At 43.1% G+C, this 22,532-nt stretch overlaps 1 protein-coding gene across 12 annotated transcripts in view; it reads right to left on the bottom strand.

Annotated features, from left to right (window-relative positions):
* PROM1 (prominin 1) overlaps positions 1–22,532 on the bottom strand; it is a 159,094-nt gene that overhangs the window by 74,835 nt on the left and 61,727 nt on the right. For all 12 annotated transcript variants that reach the window (XM_061585455.1, XM_061585457.1, XM_061585458.1 and 9 more), the window contains 5 exons: positions 21,535–21,609; positions 19,994–20,057; positions 6,817–6,976; positions 5,856–6,008; positions 3,782–3,905 (listed from right to left, as the gene is read on the bottom strand). In XM_061585455.1, the coding sequence (XP_061441439.1) occupies positions 3,782–3,905; positions 5,856–6,008; positions 6,817–6,976; positions 19,994–20,057; positions 21,535–21,609 (576 nt within the window). The remainder of the gene's footprint in view (positions 1–3,781; positions 3,906–5,855; positions 6,009–6,816; positions 6,977–19,993; positions 20,058–21,534; positions 21,610–22,532) is intronic.

Consider the following 22,532-nt stretch of genomic DNA (forward strand, 5'->3'; position numbering starts at 1 on the left):
GGCCAGGCAACGGTTCAGCACATCGACAGCTTCACCTGAAGAAGATGAAAAGGAGAAGTAGAGCTGCGTGTCATCAGCATACTGATGACAACGCACTCCAAAGCTCCTGATGACCGCACCCAACGGCTTCATGTAGATGTTAAAAAGCATGGGAGACAGAACCGACCCCTGCGGAACTCCACATTGGAGAGCCCACGGTGTCGAGCAATGTTCCCCAAGCACTACCTTCTGGAGACGGCCGGCCAAGTAGGAGCAGAACCACTGCCAAGCAGTACCTCCAACTCCCAACTCTGCGAGCCTCTCCAGAAGGATACCATGGTCGATGGTATCAAAAGCCACTGAGAGATCAAGGAGAATCAACAGAGTTACACTCCCTCTGTCCCTCTCTCGACATAAGTCATCATACAGGGCGACCAAGGCCGTCTCAGTGCCAAAACCAGGCCTAAAACCCGATTGAAATGGATCTAGATAATCGGTTTCATCCAATAGTGCCTGGAGCTGGCCAGCAACCACTCGTTCCAAGATCTTGCCCAGGAATGAAACATTCGCTACTGGTCTGTAGCTGTTGAAATTTTCTGGGTCCAAGGAAGGTTTTTTCAGAAGTGGTCTCACCACTGCCTCTTTCAGACAGTCAGGGACCACTCCCTCTCATAAAGAGGCATTTATCACTTCCTTGGCCCAGCCAACTGTTCCATCCCTGCTGATTTTTATTAGCCAAGAGGGGCAAGGATGCAGTATCGAAGTGGTTGCACGTACCTGTCCAAGCACCTTGTCCACGTCCTCGAGCTGAACCAACTGAAACTCATCCAATAAAACATGACAAGACTGTGTTCCGGACACCTCATTAGGATCAACTGCTGTAAATTGGGAGTCTAAGTCCCGGCGGATGCGTAAGATCTTATTCTGGAAGTGAACAGCAAACTCATTGCAGCGGGCCACCGATGATTCTACCATGTCCTGAAGGCCAGAATGGAGTAGCCCTCGGACAACTCTAAAAAGCCCCGCTGGGCGGCAAAGAGATGACTTAATAGTGGCAGCAAAATGTTGTTTTTTTGCTGCCCTCACCGCTCCTACATATAGCTTGGTAGAAGCACTAACCAGCGCATAATTGCATCCGTCGGGAGTTCGCCTCCATCTCCGCTCAAGCCGCCTCCTACCTTGTTTCATCGCTCTCAGCTCTGGAGTGTACCAAGGAGCTGTATGAGCTCTACATAGGAGAGGGCGTGCAGAAGCGATCGTGTCAACAGCCCGGGTCATCTCCGCATTCCACAGATCAGCCAGGGCTTCGACAGGAGCGCCAGTCCTATCAGCCGGAAAATCCCCCAGAGCCCTTTGAAAACCTTCAGGATCCATTAGTCTCCAGGGGCGGACCAATTTAATAGGTCCCCTACCCTTGCAGAGGGAAGAGGCTACTGAAAGTCTAAACTTCAACAAGCAGTGATCTGTCCATGACAAAGGGAGAGATGTAAAGCTCCCCACATCCAGATCACTATCCCCACGTCCAGTAGCAAAAACAAGGTCTAGAGTATGCCCCAATACATGTGTTGGACCACTAACATATTGAGACAGCCCCATGGTTGTCATGGAAGCCATGAAGTCCTGAGCTGCCCCGGACAAAGTAGCCTCAGCATGAATGTTGAGATCCCCCAGAACTAATAGTCTGGGGGACCTCAACAATACCTCCAAGACCACTTCTGTCAGCTTAGTTAGGGAAGCCATTGGGCAGCAAGGTGGGCGGTACACCAAAAGGATTCCCAACCTGTCCCTCTGGCCCAACACAAGGTGCAAACACTCCAGACCTGTAACTGCATGGACATGGTGCTTGGTGAGTGAGATGGAACTCTTATAGACCACAGCAACCCCGCCTCCCCGACCCTCAGATCTACCATGATGCTGAACCAAGTACCCCGGTGGGCAGAGCTGAGAGAGACTAACTCCTCCCTGCTCACCCACCCAGGTCTCGGTTATACATGCCAGATCGGCTGCCTCGTCCACAATCAAATCATGGACGAGGGAGGTTTTATTGTGTACCAATCTGGCATTTAAAAGCAGCAACTGGAGATCTGAGAGTTGGCTGAGAGGACAACCAGCAGTCCTGCGGGTGTGAGAAGGACCGGAACAAGGCACAGCCACTACATGTCTGGGCCGCGTTCCCCTTACCTGGCATGTCTTCTCACAACGCCATATCTCCCTCTGCCCGTCACTACAGTAATTGTATCCACTTTTAGCACCTCAAGCTGCAATTTTTATAAAGAAATAGCTCACATAAGTGATAGGTAAGACAGACTCTTTCCATTATGAGAACTCCTAAGTTAGACTCATTAGAGAACTTACTGAACAATGATTATCTCGTACCATATGAGGAAATTGTAGATGTTATGAAAGCCATGAGACTAGCGAGTGAGTTGCTCAGGAAGCATAATGAAGTATAATGGTTTAAGAGGGAGGGGGGAACCCTCAAGCAGATTTAAAGGCTTAGGGTGTAATCCTCCTGGTAGTTACGCTGGGCCAAGGGGATTCAGAATATGGTGTAGCTGCGGCAGGGGGAGGAAGTCACCACTGATGGCCTGCACTGGTAGGACTGCCCCATCTGAGCACAATTGGGGTGCAGCCAGGGAACTTCGCTATTACTCTGGTGCAGTTGAGGCTTGGCTGGCACGGCAAGGCCCCAAAAAAGAGTGTTGGGATGTGCTGGAACAGAACTGAGGGGAGTGGCACTTATGCCGTATCCTGGCCCCAAATGGCTCCGTCCTGCAGCCTCCAGTCCTGACAGATGCTATGCTAGGAGAAAGGGCAGTGGAAGGAAACATACATTTATTTCCTTCCGCTGAGCTCTGCCAGTGCAGCCAGGGTGATCCCCTCTCTGGGGCTCCTGAATGGAGGCCGGATGTGACTGTCTCTTCTGTCACTTTCCCTTCTGCCTCCTCCACTCCTGCTGGCCTCCTCCATGTTGAAATGGTCTACCAATAAAGTGAAATTTATTATTTGCTGTGGACCTTCCTCAAAGTTTTATGGAAAAAAAATGGGAAAGGGACATAGGCCAAGAGGTATAAGGACAGAATCGGCCTAAATTTGGAGAAATGTAATTTCTAAGTCGTTATCTGCTGACCTGAAAGAAAACCTTTTAAAATTCAGTTTCACAAGTATTTCGACCACGTCTAAATTAAGTTGCAATTATAGCCAGCCATATGATCAATTAATGCTGATTAATGGAAATGGCCATTTATTTTGTATTCCAGATTGTACTGTTTTGGTATCCTAAGTGCGACTTAAAACTAATAGTGAATTGATTATAGCCACTGTGTATTGAGGCTAATTGGAGAAAAATTAGGAACACAGGTTCAGCCTATTTGTCCAGAGATGATGTAGCATAGTGACTGAAGGTGCAATCCTATACCCACTTACCTGGGAGTAAGGTCCACTTAGTTCTATGAGTCTTACTTCTGAGTGAACAGTGGCAGAGTGGAGCCCTGTAAAGAGACTTAGCCAGGAATGAGGAAGTCCCCAGTACAGATCTCACTTCTGCTTTGAACAACTCTCTCTCCCCCAGGCCTGTTCATCCATCTGTAATATGGACAATAGTACTCCTAATCTATCTGACAGGATTGCTGAAAGGATAACAATATGTATGTGAAGTGCTTTAAAACACACACACACACAAAAGCACTATATGAATACAAAGGTTTATCTTGTGAAGACAAACATTAAAGTTAATCCTACATTAAGTAATTAGTGGATTTCAATGTTGATCACTTATTGGCCTTGATTTGAAGAGTCTTACTTTGAATAAAGTCTTGTCTTCAAATGGTTCACAAACAAGCTTCTCCACATTGCCTCCCGTAATGAAAGTTACCACTACTATTAACATCAGAGCCCAGGAGAAAAGGAAACTGAATCCAACTCCACTGAAACAAAATTAGGAAAAACAATGTATCTAATAGGTACCAATTGAAACAGACCAACTAAAATCAGCTTACTGAAATAGCATTATGACAATGCAAATAAAGTCAAGCAAAGTGATATTAAGAAAAACAAATAGAGGACACACATTTATACCAAAACTTTCCCAGCAAAGATTGACATCCTATAACCTCACAGGTGAAAATATTTGTTGTATCTGTCATACACGCATCACATTCCAATTTGCTGAAGAGTGACAACTGTGGTGAGAATTTGTGGAAAAAAGAGGTCAAATTGTAATGTCACAATGAGTAATAGGAACCAAGAACTTCCCAACATAGGGTTTGCCCTTTCAAGCAAAGATACCCTTACAGTGCAATTCTAGCCATGTCTACTCAGAAGTCCTATTGAATTCAATGGGGCTTACTCCCAACTAAATTGAGTTAGGATTGCAGCCTTACTACTTCATCCACAAGTGAACCCTTCTGCTTATCCAGCAGAGGGGAGAAGCATTAGAATAATTTCTAAGGAATGGTTAAGAAGTTCTCCTCATCCCCCACCTTTCACCTGCTTTGGGATTTCAGATGGATTTTGAAAGGCCTGCTTCAAACAGGTTTGCTTTAAATACTGCAATGCTAGGCTGTTTTTATACTGTAATTAGCAATATCTTTTTTGAAGTCTACAATTCCCAAGTTGGTTTAAAAATAACTGCTTGTTAGCAAAAATGGTTTCATTGCAGTGTGATTTGTTGTTGTTGTTATGTGCCTTCGATTACGACTTATGGCGACCCTATGAATCAGCGACCTCCAAGAGCATCTGTCATGAACCACCCTGCTCAGATCTTGTAAGTTCAGGTCTGTGGCTTCCTTTATGAAATCAATCCAGCTCTTGTTTGGCCTTCCTCTTTTTCTACTCCCTGCTGTTTTCCCCAGCATCATGGTCTTTTCTAGTGAATCATGTCTTCTTATTATGTGTCCAAAGTAGGATAACCTCAGTTTCATCATTTTAGCTTCCAGTGACAGTTCTGGTTTAATTTGTTCTAACACCTAATTATTTGTCTTTTTTGCTGTCCATGGTATGTGCAAAGCTCTCCTCCAGCACCACATTTCAAATGAGTTGATTTTTCTCTTATCCGCCTTTTTCACGGTCCAACTTTCACATCCATACATAGAGATTGGGAATACCATGGCCTGAATGATCCTGACTTTGGTGTTCAGTGATACATCTTTGCATTTGAGGACCTTTTCTAGTTCTCTCACAGCTGCCCTACCCAGTCCTAGCCTTCTTCTGATTTCTTGACATGATTTAATATCCTTCAAATACAAAAATTAATCAGATCAGCCCCAATAAAGAGTTTGTTTAATAAGATTTTTTTCCTACTCTTTGCTTCCAGCTAAGGATTCATTCATAAATTATGTGGCAGCAAATCTGTTTTTTTCCACCAAGCATACATTGGGCAATAGCCTGGAGCCATCTGCATGCAGCACATCAGCATACCTGTACAAACTAAGTGTTTGTAAACATATGCTGGTCATATTCATATTTTAGGAGTATATAAATTATCTTAATGTCCACATGTAAACAATCTCATTTGTGACACGTGAACCTACTCTTATTTTCCCCACCAGATGCACCATCACTCTATATAAAATCAGATATTTCCTTAAGTCTTAATGTTATTAGACTGGAGCAGGCTCCCACACCATCTTTTTAGGAGTTCAGTTAACTCTCTAAGGGCTCAACAATATTTGCTTAAAACACCTTTATTTTAATTTTTCATAACTTAATGTCCTGCCTCAGGAAGAATTAAATGAAATTCAAAAACTCAAATTCAAAAGAACTTCAGTTGGTGCTAAAAAAAGGACTTTTTGGTTTCTGTCTTTAGTCTCCCAACTTTATTTCATTAATGCAGTAATCCTCTTAATCTGGTGAAATTCTGAAACATAAGAACTCACGCCATCAGGAAATTTCCTCCAGTGTTTGAGATGCAACCTCTTGTTGTTGGAGTGGCATTTCTGTCATAGCCACAGGTACCACAAAAAAGTCCCAGGTAATAAAACACAAGGATCAATATCACCATGCAGCAGAGAAGTAAGCAACCCAGCCACCTAAGCAAATCAATAAAAAGTCAGTTATAACATTAATATGTACTGTGTGGTGCAGTTTAAACACAGATCAAAGGCAAGAAAACCTACAAGCTCGAAAGCAGTTGGATGAGATTAAGAAGGCATGTATACAAAAAATTTAAAAAGTTGATTTTTCCCAATTGTCAGTTCTACTTCTTAGCAATACAACAGAATAAGCAAAGTCCCAATCTTCCCTATGCCACCAAAAAAATTACCTACATCTCCATGACCCAGTTTCCCAGCAACAAAGGTGGAGAGGAAGTTAGGAAGGGAAAAGGAAGGATATAGCTAAACAGGACAAAAGTAAAATAGTTGTAATGCAACTTGTTTGGGTTTCTTATTCAACAGCTCTAGGTAGTTCTTCTAGATCTGGTCACACTTAGCTAGAATTTCACATCAACTGCATACAATCTCTAAGAGCAACCTGTCCTTGGTACTTCAGCTCCCAAACCAGCTTTAGAGAGCCCATGCTGCAGGAATATACCCTAAAATGAGATGGATAGAAGAAAAACATATGCAAGGTGACAGAATCAGATTAATCACCTGTTCTAGTTCATGCAGAATCTTGTAATTTGGGTGCAAATTCAAAAGATGTTTCAGCTTTACTTCTGGTTCACTGTATCTCCAGGAGCAATGTAAGACAGGCAGAACACCTCTCTTTTACTGTATTAATCTTAGCTGAAGACTTACTGTTAACGTAGTGTAAGAGTGCTTGAAAGGTATGGCATGGATGTGACACTACTTGCAGTATGGCTCTTTGTGCATCATTATCCAAATAGTATACACATACCTGTAGAAATCATACAGCTCCACTAATGGAAAATGATCTTGAACATATGCCTCACTCTGTGTAAGATGCAATCTGAGGTTTGCTAGTATATTGTTGATGGGAAGCGTTTTAGTAAAGGCTGTGATATTTGAACCAACAGCTTCCAGTATATTTTTTATATCTGAAAGAAAAAAAGTATATTTATGATTACTACTATAATGTTGCACAGAATAAAATGATGCACGTACTAACGAAAAGGCATGTCGGATTGCAGCTCATTGCAGCAGAATAAGGCATGAAGGCAAGCATGAAACTGAGAAAAGCCACAAATACAGTTTCAATGAAAGATGGCATTTTAATGCACACAGTCACAAACAAAAATGTAGTACTAAATTAAAAGTTCATGCATGTCGATGCAAGCCAGCATTTTCTACTTCTGTATGTTCATTATAGTGAAACTGTGGCCTAGCTCTTGCCAAGGCGATAAACCTATATCTGGCCTAGGGATGGGGTTCAGTTACTGGTTCCTATCCATTTCAATTCTGTCTGGCTTTTAGTACTGATCCACCATATTTTTGTCCCTGATGGTTTGCACAATTGCCAATTTGTGTTTTTTTCCAGCGAAAGATAACATAATTGCTAACAAAAATGCTAATGAACATTAATGAAAATGCTTATGCTGTAGACACTTGTTCCACTGAGTTAAGTTAAGAATGCATCAGTTTAGAGGAAAGTTGATTACAAAGACAATAACGTAAAATTTGGAGTGGATAACAGCCACGACCCGCCACAAGAAATCAATGCGGATTGTCAAATTATGTTGAATTATGTCAAAATCCAGTAATAAATCAGATTTAGCAAATATTCTCTCCCATCCCTAATCTGGACTATTCCACAGTCATGTGAGACCTCAGATATAGCTTGAAGTGGTACAGCCTGGACACAGATTCTTCACTTTGGTGAGACCAGATTTAAGAGTTTTCTCTAGGTGGCTCAGTACCTAGTCACCTGGCTACAAACTAGAGTCTGATTCACTGAACACCTCTTACTTTCTCAAGATCTGGTCCAAGTCTTGGACATGTTTGCAATCCTCACTCAAGTGAGAATACAATATGCGAACTGAGTTGTACCATGTTTATTTGTAAGCAATATCTGATCAACCATCCAAACACTAAATAACTCGGTTTACTCCTTTCTTTCTCCACACAGTATTGGATAGGGGTGCAAGACAGCGAGACTCATGGAAAGTTGAGATTTCTATCTGGAAGTAACAAGTAATCAGGGCCCATAGAATGAGCATTGCACAAGCCCCACCGGAGACAACTGGAGACATAAACATTAGCTCCTTCTAAATTCCTAACCATTTCAATAGGTCTTTGCAAATGACATTCTGATGAGTTTCACCCCAATGCCTGCATTGCAGTAGCAAAGATTTTAAAAGCTATCTAATGCTGCTTTGTGGAAAAAACAAGAACGTGCAAAAGGAATATATGTACCCTCTGTTAAACTTTCTATGATGGAAAGAATGAGCAATCATGACTTTCAATATGCATTAAAAAGTAATTTCAAATTTTAAAACCCAACGATATTTTAAACATATGCCAAAATGAACAAAACATTGTTTTTCCCCCCATTTCTAGGTTCTGTGGAAACTATACTTAATATAGAGTCTCTACGTGAAATCTTAAGAGCTCTCCTTCCCCTAAATCAAGATTTTGTATCTCTTTCCATCACGATAACCTGCCATAGTTGCTCTACTTGAAAAGTAATGTTTAAGCACTTGGGGTTCCTCTCATTTATTTTATTTTTTAATACTCTACGCTGAAGCAGGTTATACGTGTGGGAGACAACCCAGACAAAGTATGGAGACAGACATATTTAAACAGAAATGCAGCAAACCCTCCAGCCACAGCTGGGAGCCCACCTTCCCAATATATGTAGCAAACTGTGAATCAAAATCTGATTCAGTCTTTAAAGCAGATTTTTTTCATAGTATGTGTGTGCATGTGTGTTTCCAGGTACAGTCAATGTCTATTCATCACCTTTAATTAAAAAGTGACAATTTAAAGAACTGGAAAACTGCTCTGGGGATTGAGTTATACCAGTTCCATCCACAGCTGGGTGTTTCCATTTTAAAATCAATCACTTTGAAAGAGCAACAGAATGTATGTGTTTCAGCCCTTTGCTTCTGTAAAGGAGAAGTTTGAATTGAAAATGTTGAGGCTGCTTCCAAACTGGCTTCACTGCTCTACATACGTTATGTCTGTCTTCACCCAATGTTGAACAGTTTTAAGTCCCACTAATTTCAGTGGGGAGAAACAGTTAAGCACACACTTAATTCTCTCAGATGAAAACAATGGTGCTTCAATGGGCTTCTCCTTTTGACTGTATCCTGCCCTTAAGTTTTACTCCCCTACTCAGGTGCAGAAGCAAGAAGGTGATAAAATCTTAATGCATATTAATAGTAACTGAGAAATAATGGTATTGCAGTGAAGTCCCCCAAGTTGAAAAATTAAGTAGGAACATGACGTTTTGAGAAAGCTTGGACATTTTTTGATGGGTTACACAGTATGCCACATGTATATAAACATACCATGGATTTTTTTTTTTTTTTTGCAAACTTACAAGGTACAGCTGCTTATATTGGTAGAATGGGTCCACATTGCAAGAATAAAAATTGAGAGAGATTAATAAGCATTTTCTCACTCTGAATACACCATCCCATGTCCATCTGATATCAGCTAACATATTAGCTACTTTTATGGTGCTAGAGAGCTAAGTTCTAGAGAGCTTAGGTGTTAGAAATGATTTTAATGTAACATTTGCTTCTCCTAAGTCAGGGATGGCAAATTTGGGTGTCACAGGTCAGACACAGTCCTCAAGGCAACTTTACCTGGCCCCAGATAGCGCTCCCAAATCTAGTTCTGGTTAGAAAAGGATTGTCCACAGTTCAACTCAAAAGGAAGGAGGAAAGCTGTAAATACTGTTGCTGGACTACAGTTTCTGTCATTCCTTTTTTTTTTCAATTAATTTTTATTCAAATTTTCAAAACCAAAACAATACAAAAAAAACCCACAAATCAATAACTAATACAATAAAAAAAAGAAAAGAAGAAAAAAAATATAAAAATATTGACTTCCGATTTGTCATAGTTCAGCTATAAATCTATAATATATAACAAACCTATCTCTTAATAGATTATAAAATCACCTTCCTCCAGCGGTTATCTTAATTGGTTTCAAATCTCATTAACATCATATCATTTTAATCTTCCACAAAAAGTCAAAGAGAAGTTTCCAATCCTTGAGATATATATCAATCAATTTTTTTTCCTAAATAAACATGTCAATTAATCCAACTCATCAAGTCTACTAAGTCCAGTAATTTCAAATCGCTCTTCTGTCTTTATCCATATTAGGTCCATCTTCCATCTTCCATCTCCACGCATCCAAAAATCTTGCTGTCATAGTCATATAATAAAAGTCTGATAGGAATTTCCTCCATCACAGATATTTTCTTGCCATGAATTCCGAACATATCACTGAAGTATTGCTGCAAAGCTGCATCTCTGTTCCTCTTTTCCACATGATACACTAGTACATCTCTTGAAGATTTTTCCATTGACACAAAACAGGGATTAATTCTGTTAACTTTCTCCATTTCAAATTCCATCAAATCCTTTCAGTCCAGGAATTTTTTTGAACCGATAATATCTTTATCTCCAATCTCTTCAATTCCTTCAGGGACAGCGCTGAATTCCAAACTATAATATTTGTCTCCAGGATCCGTCAGAGCCAGGAAATCCAAATCTTTTTTCATGTCCATATTTAATCCAATCTCCAAAGTTTGAACCTTGCCTTTAATTTCTCTTTCATCTTTTTTTGGTTTTCCAGATCTATCTTTATTCTTCTTTCTCATAGAATCCTGAATTTCTTTCAGCTCCTGTCTCATTTCGTGAAATTCAATTTTCCACACTTGTCTATTATTTCTCAGTTCTTGTTTTATTGACTTAATCTCATTCATTATTTTCTGAAACATGTCTAAAGATAAAGTCCCTTCTTGTACATCCATAATCTTCTTAATTGTCATTCTTAAAGCCAAAGGAACAAAACTCCTTCAATTTTCAATGTCCCAAGCAAAGAGCAGTTTATTTCTTTATCCAGTTACAAAGGAGTTAATCTTTCCAACTAACTGACATCACACGCTAGACAGTCCTTATCTCTTATATGCCCAGAAGTGCAAAAACAGCTTTAGTTCACAGCGTCCAAATAACTAGTAGCAGAGAGAATGAGCAGATTCGTCAAAAAAAAAAGTAGATCAGGAAAAGTAGTCCCATGCATATATTACACAAAATTCTTATAAATCAAAAAGATTTTTCTTATCTCTTCCAATCAGAAATCCCGCATCCGTTGTAATCTTTAAGATGCTATTTTCCATATCAGCTTTTTGCAATAAAAGAAAGATAGGCTATTTTTGTTTTCTTCCCCCTTAGTTCCGTGAGTAAAGAAGGAAAGTAGTAACTCACCTAGGTTATCTTAATTGCTGTTACTTTGACAAATCTCTTTAGCTGTATATATAAGAAAATGATATGCATAGACAGGAGGATATTTGCCTGCTAGTCCGCTGTTCTTTAAAGAAAAAAAACGGGTCACTTATTCAGCTGAGCTAGCATAGAAATCCTCGCTCCGTCTGAGCAGCTGGAAGCCTTTCTTCCGCAGACAATTCTGACGAATTCCAGACTCCCACAGTCACGACAAAGCTATGTGGGAAATCTCACGTTTCTTCCTTATCCGGAAGAAATTATCCCCAGTCAGAAAAGACCCTTCTGACTGAATTTATAGCTGAAAAAGTTTCATCTAAGACGGGAGCCCGTCTCAGAGCTACACAGGCGGAGGGATCCTCCTGGGAAAGTCCAGTTTCTGTCATTCCTGACCACTTGTTATTCTGGCTGGTGAATTGTAGTCCAACATCTGGGGACCCAAAGGTTGGGAGAAGCTGTACTAAGAGATACTCTGCATTTCTTTAGATTCCATTTGTAACATGTATATCATTCTGTAAATACTGATGAAAGGAAAAGCCTAAAGAGAGCTTGACAACAATTCAGCTCTCAAAGAGTACTAATTCTTTGGTTCTGGCCTATAAGGCATTAATGGAGTGTGCTGGTTTACTGGTGGGGAAGAAAAGTATAGTTGCTATAGTTTCAACACAACATATCTTCAAATCCCCATCCATGAACATACAACTTGTGCTACTGCAGACCACTTTGTGCATTATCATGAAGGATGGTGTTACCCCGTTGTTATGGGTGTTGTATGTGGGTGGAACGATTGTGGGATGCTCCTTAATGAGAGGAGGGAGCTCCAGGGGTGGCGAGTGTGTAGTGTTGCCCCACCTTTTGGTGAAAGCGTACACTGGGGGTGGTAGCAGCACAAGTGGGAGAGATGCTGCTACCTGTACACACACGTTTGGTTGGTGGGGTTGCTTCGTCTTCCTGGAATATTTGTGTTTTAATCTGTTAGTGATTATGATTTATTATGTTAGTTATTTTAGGTTATATTAATGTTCAAGAGGTAGGGAATCTCCTCGAAATGGACTATGTCATTCCACTCACAACAATGCAGGAGTCCTCCTACGTCAAGCATGCCCGCTTTGAGTTCTTCCCTCATCTACAGTCACTGCTTTAAAGTGGAGCTTGGCTGCTGCTCAGGGCATTCAAAGCATAGGACAAGAATATACTTCTGGCCCCTGGCCTACTATCTAGAGACCAGAATGGCCACTGAAAATGTAGAAACCTGCCATCCATGATTTAAGGCATCCATGTACCATCCTCCTCCACTAAGACTGAATAGTAGCGCTAAGCTCTTTTTGTTTCTTGATGCCAATGCACATAGATGGGTGCATGTGAGATGGGTGCACCTCACCATACCCCAGAGTGGGACCTTATACTCTTCTTCCAACTCTCCCCCAGTGTCGGGAGGATGAGCTGGGCTCCTGGGGGGTTGTCAGAAGAGGATTCAAATGGCTGGCAGAGGGAGGAGGGAGGAACTTACCCTCTGTGGAGCGAAGCCGAAACAGAGGACATGCCAGAGATAGGGTCGCCTAGCAACGGGGAGCCTGAGAGCCTTGAAGTTTTAGAATCCCCCCCAGACATTCCCAGGCCCTCCCTTCTCCGCAGCTCAGAGCAAGAGGGAGGGCTGATCACAGCAGAAAGGCGGAGAGATGGTTTACCCTCAGCTCCTCCTTTATCACCCATAGGGGAATCGGACACTTCAGAAGAGGAGGAGGTGATGCCTCCCCCCTCACCACGCACACGCAGATGGTTGAAAAAACAGGAGAGAAGGGGGGAAGGCGGGTAGTACCTGAGGGGGAGTTAAGGAGGAGCGAAAGGTTGCGCGCCCGTTTAGCCCCTTCTTAAAGAACAGGCGGGAAGAAGTCCCTTGCTCTGTCAACTTTCTCCCAATGTCGCAGGACCTGTATCCCTGTATTGCTTCATGAGAAAGCGCAGTCTTTGTTGGACATTACTCTAATAAAACACGAATTAACTACAACCTCTGGTCTGGTTCCTGAGTCGCATCCTGGGCCTGACAGCTTGACAGAGCCACCTAAATCACCCTCAATGCTCTCTTCACTTGACTGGGACAAGATGTCAAAGGGAGCAGCGGGGGGGACGAACCCCACTTCTGAGACGGAAGAAGTGAAACTCTTGAGGACTAAGGTAGCTGAATTGCAGACGGATGTCCAAGCCCTGCTAGCAGCAGTCAAGGCGCTGAAGACGGATAATCAAACCTTGAAGGCCACGATAGACCAGATGCAAACAGCCCCTCCAGCTGCCGCAGTAAAGGTTCCCATTGGATTGCCCCCAAAATACGCGGGACAAAGTGATCAGTTGGCAACTTTCGTGGCTCAATGTGAGTTATATCTGGATGTCAGGCACATGGAGTTTCCAGACGATGGGGCTAAAGTGGCCTTCGTGATTAGCCTCCTGGAGGGAGAAGCTGCAAAATGGGTGACTCCGTATCTCGTGAGAAAAGATACTGTCTTAAGAAGGTACAGAGGATTTATACAGGAGATGACCGAGATGTTCCAAGACCCGCAAAGAGCTGAAACAGTAGCGCAGCAACTAGGCGCTCTGAAGCAAGCTAAAGGGACTGTTTCCGAGTACACTAACGCTTTTAAAATTCTGTCCCAGGAAACTGGTTACAATGACGCCGCCCTGATGTTTATGTACCGGAGTGGATTAAATGCTGAAATCCTGGATGAGTTGGCCAGGACCTCCCCCCCCCCGCTGGCCTACAGATAGATCACCGGATGGAAGGAAGGCGCCTGGAAAGGAAGCAGGAGGTCCCGAGATACTCAGCCTCGGCATCTCGCAGCAAGACCCTTCCCTCTGCAGGAATGGCAGGTAATGCAGCTGAGGGACAGGGAGGGGCTAGGCCAAAACTGTCGGAAGAAGAAAAGGAAAGACGCCGCCGAGAACATTTATGCTTTTATTGTTCAAAGCCGGGCCACGTGGCCAGAGACTGTGGACTAAAAGGGGGGAAAGCTGAGCCGTCGGGAAACTAGAACACCCAGTCCACGTGCAGGCCGGTGGACTGGGGGCAGCGTTGTATAAAGGACCCCCAACGATCCAACCTCCCTCAAAGGGGGTGTTGGTCTTGCCTATTCAGATTACAACTTCCAGAGGAGTGGTGTTTAATTCCACTGCCTTAATTGACAGTGGAGCCTCCACAAATTTTATTGATGTAAAGTTAGTCAAGTGTCATGGAATTTCCCGGTGGAAACTGAACGCTCCCCTAGCTGTGGAGACTATCGATGGGAGACCCCTGAAGTCAGGAGGGGTGACACAAGCCACGGAGGAAGTGAAACTTCAAATCCCCGGGCACGAAGAGTTCATTTCGCTATACGTGTCAGATCTCTCGAACTTTGAGGTGATTCTGGGAATGCCCTGGCTAGCAAAGCATGAACCCACAATAAGTTGGAAGGAGGCGGTGGTGTGGTTCACCTCACAGTATTGCCAGGAGAACTGTCAACCTGAAGGAATCAAGAACACCTTAGCGGGGGCAGTGCAAGAGATCGAGCAAGTGACCCTGCCGCCAAAGTATGAAGAATTCAAAGACGTGTTTGATGAAAAGGAGGCAGAGACTTTACCCCCCCCACCGCCCTTACGACTGTGCGATTGATCTAGTGCCAGGAGCCAGCATTCCATCAGGGAGAATCTACTCTCTCACAGAGATTGAGAGGGAGGCCCTGAAGGAATTCCTGGATAAAAACCTGAGACGAGGATTCATACGCCCCTCACAATCCCCTGCTGGAGCACCACTATTGTTTGTGAAAAAGAAGGGAGGGGAACGACTATCGCACATTGAACCAGATCACCATCCCCAACAGCTACCCACTGCCCCTGATCTCAGAGTTGTTGGACCGACTGCGCTCTGCAAAAATCTTCACAAAGTTGGATTTGAGAGGAGCGTACAATCTGATCAGGATGAAGCAGGGAGATGAATGGAAAACAGGGTTCTTGACCGCTTACGGACAGTATGAATACCTGGTCATGCCGTTCGGACTTTGTGGAAGTCCAGGAATTTTTCAAAAATTCATGAACGACGTGTTTAGAGACTTGTTGGACACATATGTAATCTGTTACTTAGATGATATCCTGGTGTTCTCAAAGAACCAGGAAGACCACGACCAGCATGTGAAGACGGTGTTGCAGAGACTGAGAGAAAATCACCTGTATGCTAAATTAGAGAAATGTGGATTTGACCTCAAGTCTCTAGACTTCCTTGGATATCGAATCTCAGCGGAAGGCGTGCAGATGGACCCAGGGAAAGTAAGCTGCATATTGGACTGGGGCCAACCTGTCACCAAAAAGGATGTACAACGGTTTTTGGGGTTTGCCAATTATTACAGAAAGTTCATTCCAGGGTTTTCCAAATTGACAGCTCCTCTGACTGACTGTTTAAGGGGAAAGAAGAAGTTTCAATGGACAGAGAATGCCACCCAGGCCCTTGAGGAGCTGAAGAGAAGGTTCGCTTCCGAGCCCATTCTGCACTTTGCTGACCCGACCCGCCCTTTCATCGTGGAAGCAGATGCTTCAGATTTTGCTATCGGGGGGGTCCTTCTGCAATTAGACCAAGAAGGAAAGGAGCTGCACCCCTGTGCGTACTTCTCTCGGAAGTTAAAGCCTGCAGAGAAGAATTACACAGTTTCGGAGAAGGAGCTGCTGGCCATCAAGGACTCTTTTGAAAACTGGAGACAATACCTAGAGGGGGCCCCTCATCAGATCGAAGTGCGCTCCGACCACAAGAACCTGGAAAGCCTCCAAACTGCCAGAAAGCTGAACCAGAGACAAATAAGATGGTCCCAGTTCTTCACCAGGTTTAACTTCAAGATCACTTACCAAGCCCAAGCCAAAAACCAGAGAGCTGATGCCTTATCCAGACAGCCACAGTACAAAGAAAGTGAATCCGAGGACCAGCCTCAGTACGTGATCCCGCCAGAGAAATTAATGTTGGGATCATGCCAGTCTTCGTGGGAAGAGGAACTCAAAAAGGCACAACAAGAAGATGCAGACGTACTAAAATATGGGCAGGAGACGGGACAAAGTCAAGACTCAGAAGTAACCTTTCACTGGAGGAATGGACTATTATGGTTCAAAACAGCCAGATATGTGCAAGAAGGAGAATTAAGGCTCAGAATCCTACGCCAGTGCCATGATTCCATCACAGCGGGACACTTTGGGATTTACAAGACCATTCAGAACGTGGCCAAGGACTTCTGGTGGCCTAAAATGCGTAGGGATATTGAAAGCTATGTAAAGTCCTGTTCTGTCTGTCTGCGGACAAAAACACAAACAGGAAAACCAGCAGGACTGTTACAACCGCTACCTGTCCCACATGAACCCTGGAAGGATCTCTCCATGGATTTTATAACTGATCTACCCAAATCCCAAGGAATGACAGCCGTTTTAGTCGTGGTAGATCTACTCACCAAAATGGCGCATTTCCTCCCTTGTGCAGGGGCCTTAGAGGCTAAGGAAACGGCCAAGTTATTCATCAAAGAAGTCTACCGACTGCATGGGTTGCCAAACAGTGTAGTCTCAGACCGAGGAACTCAGTTCACAGCCAAATTTTGGAGAGCAATGTGGAAACAGTTGCAGACGGAATTAAAACTCTCCTCCGCCCATAACCCCCAGACAGATGGGCAAACGGAACGCTTGAACGCCGTTTTGGAAAGATATTTAAGAAGTTATGTGTCCTATCAACAGACTGACTGGGTATCATATTTGCATTTTGCAGAGTTCGCCTACAATTCTCTACCCTCCAGCACTCAACAAACCCCATTCTTTGCGAATTATGGATTCCATCCTAAAGTCTTTCCAAGCAGCTCAGAAGGAATGCTGGTACCGGCAGCTGAGGACTTCCTTAAAGAATTGCAAGCAGCGCAACAAACACTGAAACAGCAGTTAAACGAAGCCAAAACAGAGTACAAGCGAGTTGCTGACCTGCACAGGAAGGAGGCCCCCCCCCCTTCAACCAGGAGACCAGGTATGGCTGTCCACCCGTTTCCTCCAGATGCCGGGCAAATGTAGAAAATTACAAGACAAAAGGGTGGGTCCTTTTGAAATAGAAACTCAAATTAATCCCGTGGCGTACCGGCTGAAGCTACCTGACACGTTTAAAATACATCCTGTGTTTCATTGATCCCTCTTGACGAAAGCTGCCCCTCCCAGTGAGCTGCGGCCGGAGGAGCCTCCTGGGTCCCCACTCCTGATAAATGAGCAAATTGAGTTTGAAGTTGAGGAAATCTTGGATTCCAGGATCAGACGCCACAAGCTGCAGTATTTGATTCACTGGAAGGGCTATGGAGTGGCTGACAGATCATGGGAAAATGCAGATGATGTGCATGCTCCAGAGTTAGTAAAAATTTTCCATCAACGTTTTCCTCACCGCCCCAAGCCAGACAGGGGGAGGGGGGCACAGCTTGAGAAGGGGGATGGTGTCGGGAGGATGAGCTGGGCTCCTGGGGGGTTGTCAGAAGAGGATTCAAATGGCTGGCAGAGGGAGGAGGGAGGAACTTACCCTCTGTGGAGCGAAGCCGAAACAGAGGACATGCCAGAGATAGGGTCGCCTAGCAACGGGGAGCCTGAGAGCCTTGAAGTTTTAGAATCCCCCCCAGACATTCCCAGGCCCTCCCTTCTCCGCAGCTCAGAGCAAGAGGGAGGGCTGATCACAGCAGAAAGGCGGAGAGATGGTTTACCCTCAGCTTCTTCTTTATCACCCATAGGGGAATCGGACACTTCAGAAGAGGAGGAGGTGATGCCTCCCCCCTCACCACGCACACGCAGATAGCTGAAAAGACAGGAGAGAAGGGGGGGAAGGCGGGCAGTACCTGAGGGGGAGTTAAGGAGGAGCGAAAGGTTGCGCACCCGTTTAGCCCCTTCTTAAAGAACAGGTGGGAAGCAGCCCCTTGCTCTGTCAACTTTCTCCCAATGTCGCAGGACCTGTATCCCTGTATTGCTTCATGAGAAAGCACAGTCTTTGTTGGACATTACTCTAACAAAACACGAATTAACTACAACCTCTGGTCTGGTTCCTGAGTCGCATCCTGGGCCTGACACCCAGTTAGTCATGTTGCTTTTCTTACTTGGCTTCCTCCATGTTTGCTCTGAACCAAAGAGAGGTTCCTTCCTCCTTGGAATCCCTCTTTCTACATCTTATGGACAATGTCAACACTTTTAAGCCACATTTCTCATGCCCCCCTTCCTTTCATCTCATGAACAGAGCCCCACTTGTAAGTAGGACTCTTCCTCTGAATAGGCTACGGTAGTTTCAGGCTATGACTTCCCCTGTATCAGGGTTGGCTACCAAGAAGACATGGCTGAACTGCTGATCCCTTGATAATGTTGGGATAAGCAAGCTTGCATGCCTAATAGGGAGATGTCCCTTGTAGCCAGAAGGACTAGAAGGGGACACCTCTATGCTTGTTTACTGTGATGTAACTTCCTATTGATAAGTGCTTTTTCCCTTCTCCTCTTCCTCTTCTTTGTTAAGAGATGTTCTCTTATTCGCATATCACACAAATAAATGTAATAAATAAATATCCTCCATTAAGCCACAGGAGAGAGGAGCTTCCACAGGTTTCTCTCCCAGATCATCCCAATCACGGACTAAAATCTACTACCAACTTCTATCTTCTCTCTCCAAGCTAGAGCCTATGTTTCCTAAACATATGAAAGGTTGTGAGTAAATATTCTTAATACTTTTTACCAAAGAAGACTGTCTCTATTATTTTTATTCAGATAGTCTGTATGAGGGGAAGGTGGGCTGGTTAATTCTTATTCCACTTTGCAAAATAAATACTCTGGTAAGAAATAGAACTACTAAACTGCTTGTTTCATTGTAAACCAAACAGATAATTCATCCATCTGTTTGTCCTCTTCCACTGGCATGAACTATTTCCCATACTCTTGGTGCCATGGGGATCGCTCCCAGCTACGGATGGAAGGATCTGTCAGTTTCAGTTCTCTCAGTGTCTCATTTTTCTCATCTGAAATTCAGTTCTCCACGTTTCTGCAGCAATTTGCATTTTTTTAAAAAAATCCTCATGAAAATTCTTCAGTATTTTAGTGCAAATTTCTCCTAACACACAGTTTTATGTGCAGTTTAGATTAAGTGTGCACATTTTTGCACGTAATTTCTCATAGCATAATGCATTTTATATTATTTTCACTAATATATTCATTTTATGCACATTTTCCCCTAATACATGCACTGTTTGGTTGGAGAACTGTATCGCAAAATTCGGATAAGTACAAATTTCTAAGGATGGCTGTGTTTCCGTTCTCATATTGTTTCAGAAAGGATGGATTTGAAAGATTTGGCTTTAAATGTGGATTGAATCAAATTCCTCCCCCGCACCTACTCTCAACCCACCACAATCAAATACTTTTGTTCAATCAAAAAAGTAGATAGTATTATGATTAAGCATTATCCAAAATCAACTGAGACATTGCCTTGGAATGTCACTAGGTATTTAGAAATGGAGATAAATAATTAAAATATAGATTGCTTATCTTTAATAGTGTTTATTTGGGAAAGGATGTTCCTAATTAAGAAGGAAACTGATGCTTAAAAAAATGGCTCCCTCCAATAATATAAACAATTACAGTTAGATAAGATTCTCTTATCCTTCTTACCTGATAAAACGTTCCTCGTTTGACTGAGTACCAAATCAGGAGTATCATTAAATGCTGCATAGCCCTAAAATTGAAAAATGAGATGTCCAACAGTGTTGTGACAACGAAAGGTCAGTATGTTTATTTCTACCCTTAAAAGGGCCACACCCAAAATATTAATACCACTACCTTTTAAAGTTAGTTTGTTACAAAGGAAGCTGGAACCCAACTTGCATGGAGGATTTAAGGCAATTTATCAGACTACACACAGCCTTAATCCTGATGTACACATTCATATACATTCAGGATTCTTGTTGTCTAGTTCGTGCTATCAGTGGCAGCCTCTCTCTCCCACTACACATTTCAAAGATTATGAAGACCTCAGCTCTCACACAGATGCCCAAATACACAAAGGACACATGTGTGCTCTCCCTCCCAGCACATTTCAATGGGACAGAAACCAGGGCCTCCACATGAGCAGGCATCATTTAAGTGTTTGGCTTGCACATTCTTCGAGTGTGCAGTGAAGGGGGAAGATACTCTTCTCGCCCACCAACATATGAACTGGGATAATGGCTCTCTGCTGAGTCTATGATAATAGCACCTAAGACAACAGAATTATTTACCAAATTATTTAAAGACTATCTATTTATTTTAAAAATATGGGGTGGGCTACACCTCCTCCACCAGAACCGGATTTAATAACCTGCAAAGTCCTGGGCAAACAGATGTGTTTTTGCCTAGCACTGAAATGCTACAAGTGTCAGCACCAGGTCATTCCTCAAGTATGGCAACACAGAAAGAAGGCCCTTTCTCACATTACCAAACAATACATCTCTGCCAATGGCAGAATGCCATAGCATGCATGTGCAAACTCACTAACCATAAACATGACCAAGTCAGGGACTTCAGACATCTAAGCAGCATCAACAAGCTGATGCACAAGCATCTCGCACTAATGGCAAAGAGAAGAAATTCTTAAACCACACGTTGTGAGAAATAAACTAGTATGCCACAAGAAACAACATTAACTAATTAATGTTTCTGTAAGCCCAAAGGTTCTGCCCCTGAATCCTCTCTTTGCCGCTTAAATAGTAGAAAAACCTGAAGTCTTGGGTGGGCAACAGGCCACTAGTTTGCCAGCAATTGGGGGTGGGAAGATGAAATAAAAGACAATAGAAACAGCCACACCAATCTAATGAGGTGGGTTTTTGGGGGGTATAACTCAGATCAGTGCTATGCATCAGAAGAGGTAAAGCACCAACCCCAATGTAATTGTTTTATTATTTTATGTAAGCTTCCATGAGGATCCTTCTGGATCAAAAGGTAAGAGAGAAATCAAATAAAGTGTGCTTCTAATTTTAATTTAGGAGTGTGCCTCATCTACCAGAATGAAACTTGCCCTGCACACCTCCCCTTGCCCATGTTCCTCTGTACACAAAGATACTTGGAACATTGGCTTGCTGATGCATTTTGTTAAGGCTCAAAGGTAAGCAGCGTCTTGAGCACCAGGTGCCATTCTGTTATTAGAATAAATGAATTTGCCCCTTCCAGTAACATACCTTTTGAACCAGACTAGAGAGGTCTGTTTTAAGGACCTCATTGACTTTGGCAAGTTGAGCATTCACTCCTGGCAACTGAAAGAATGGAAAGAGATACTAAAGTTAGTTCTAGCCTCTCCCAATTATCTTCAGCAGTGCTACAAACCTCAGATACTCCTAAATCCATTCACTGGCCCCCCTTTGTATACTTTTCTTTGTAATTATAGCTGTACGTGAAGTTTCTAGATTGAACGGGAATTCTGAGCATGAAGGCAACTTCTCCACTACAACTACTCTTCCTCTACAATATACAGACACTGAAGAGGGTAGGGTATGTGGTAAATCTGGCAGGTGCCCTGTGTGACCTGAGAATACATTCAAATGTGTCCCCATATTTGCTGCAACATTAAGGGCTCCTCAGTAGGCAAATCAATGTGGAAGAGGTTTTCCAAAGGACATTTCTAACAACTACTGAGCAAGCCAAGTGTGGTACTATGCTGCTCACTAAAATGGCACGCCTTGTCTGGGCTGAACCCCTTCAGACTGCAAATGCTGGCTTACATGATAGAATGCTCCTAGGTGTAGTGGTTAAGGTATTGGACTCTGACCTGGGAGACCAGTGTTTGAATCCCCACACAGCCATGAAGCTCACTGGCTGACCTTGGGCCAGTCACTGCCTCTCAGCCTCAGAGGAAGGCAATGGATACAACTTACCATGAAAACCCTATTCATAGGGTCGCCGTAAGTCAGAATTGACTTGAAGGCAGACCATTTCCATTTCCATTTGAAAACATTCCCTGGTAAAAGAAAAACTTACACACCAGAGAGAAAATCAGATGTGCACACATATACACTCATCAATATCTAATCTTCTATGTCCTAAGGAACACTTTTGTCTGCAAGAGTGCTTAGTCACATCAGGCCTTACCTTCAGTCTGAATGGCACAGGCCAGACAAAGGTTTACTATTTATTTATTTATTATTTGTGTTATTATTTATTTATTATTTATTCAGCTTAT

The sequence above is a fragment of the Rhineura floridana genome, chromosome 9, assembly GCF_030035675.1.
Source record: "Rhineura floridana isolate rRhiFlo1 chromosome 9, rRhiFlo1.hap2, whole genome shotgun sequence".
In the NCBI taxonomy this organism is placed as follows: domain Eukaryota; kingdom Metazoa; phylum Chordata; class Lepidosauria; order Squamata; family Rhineuridae; genus Rhineura; species Rhineura floridana.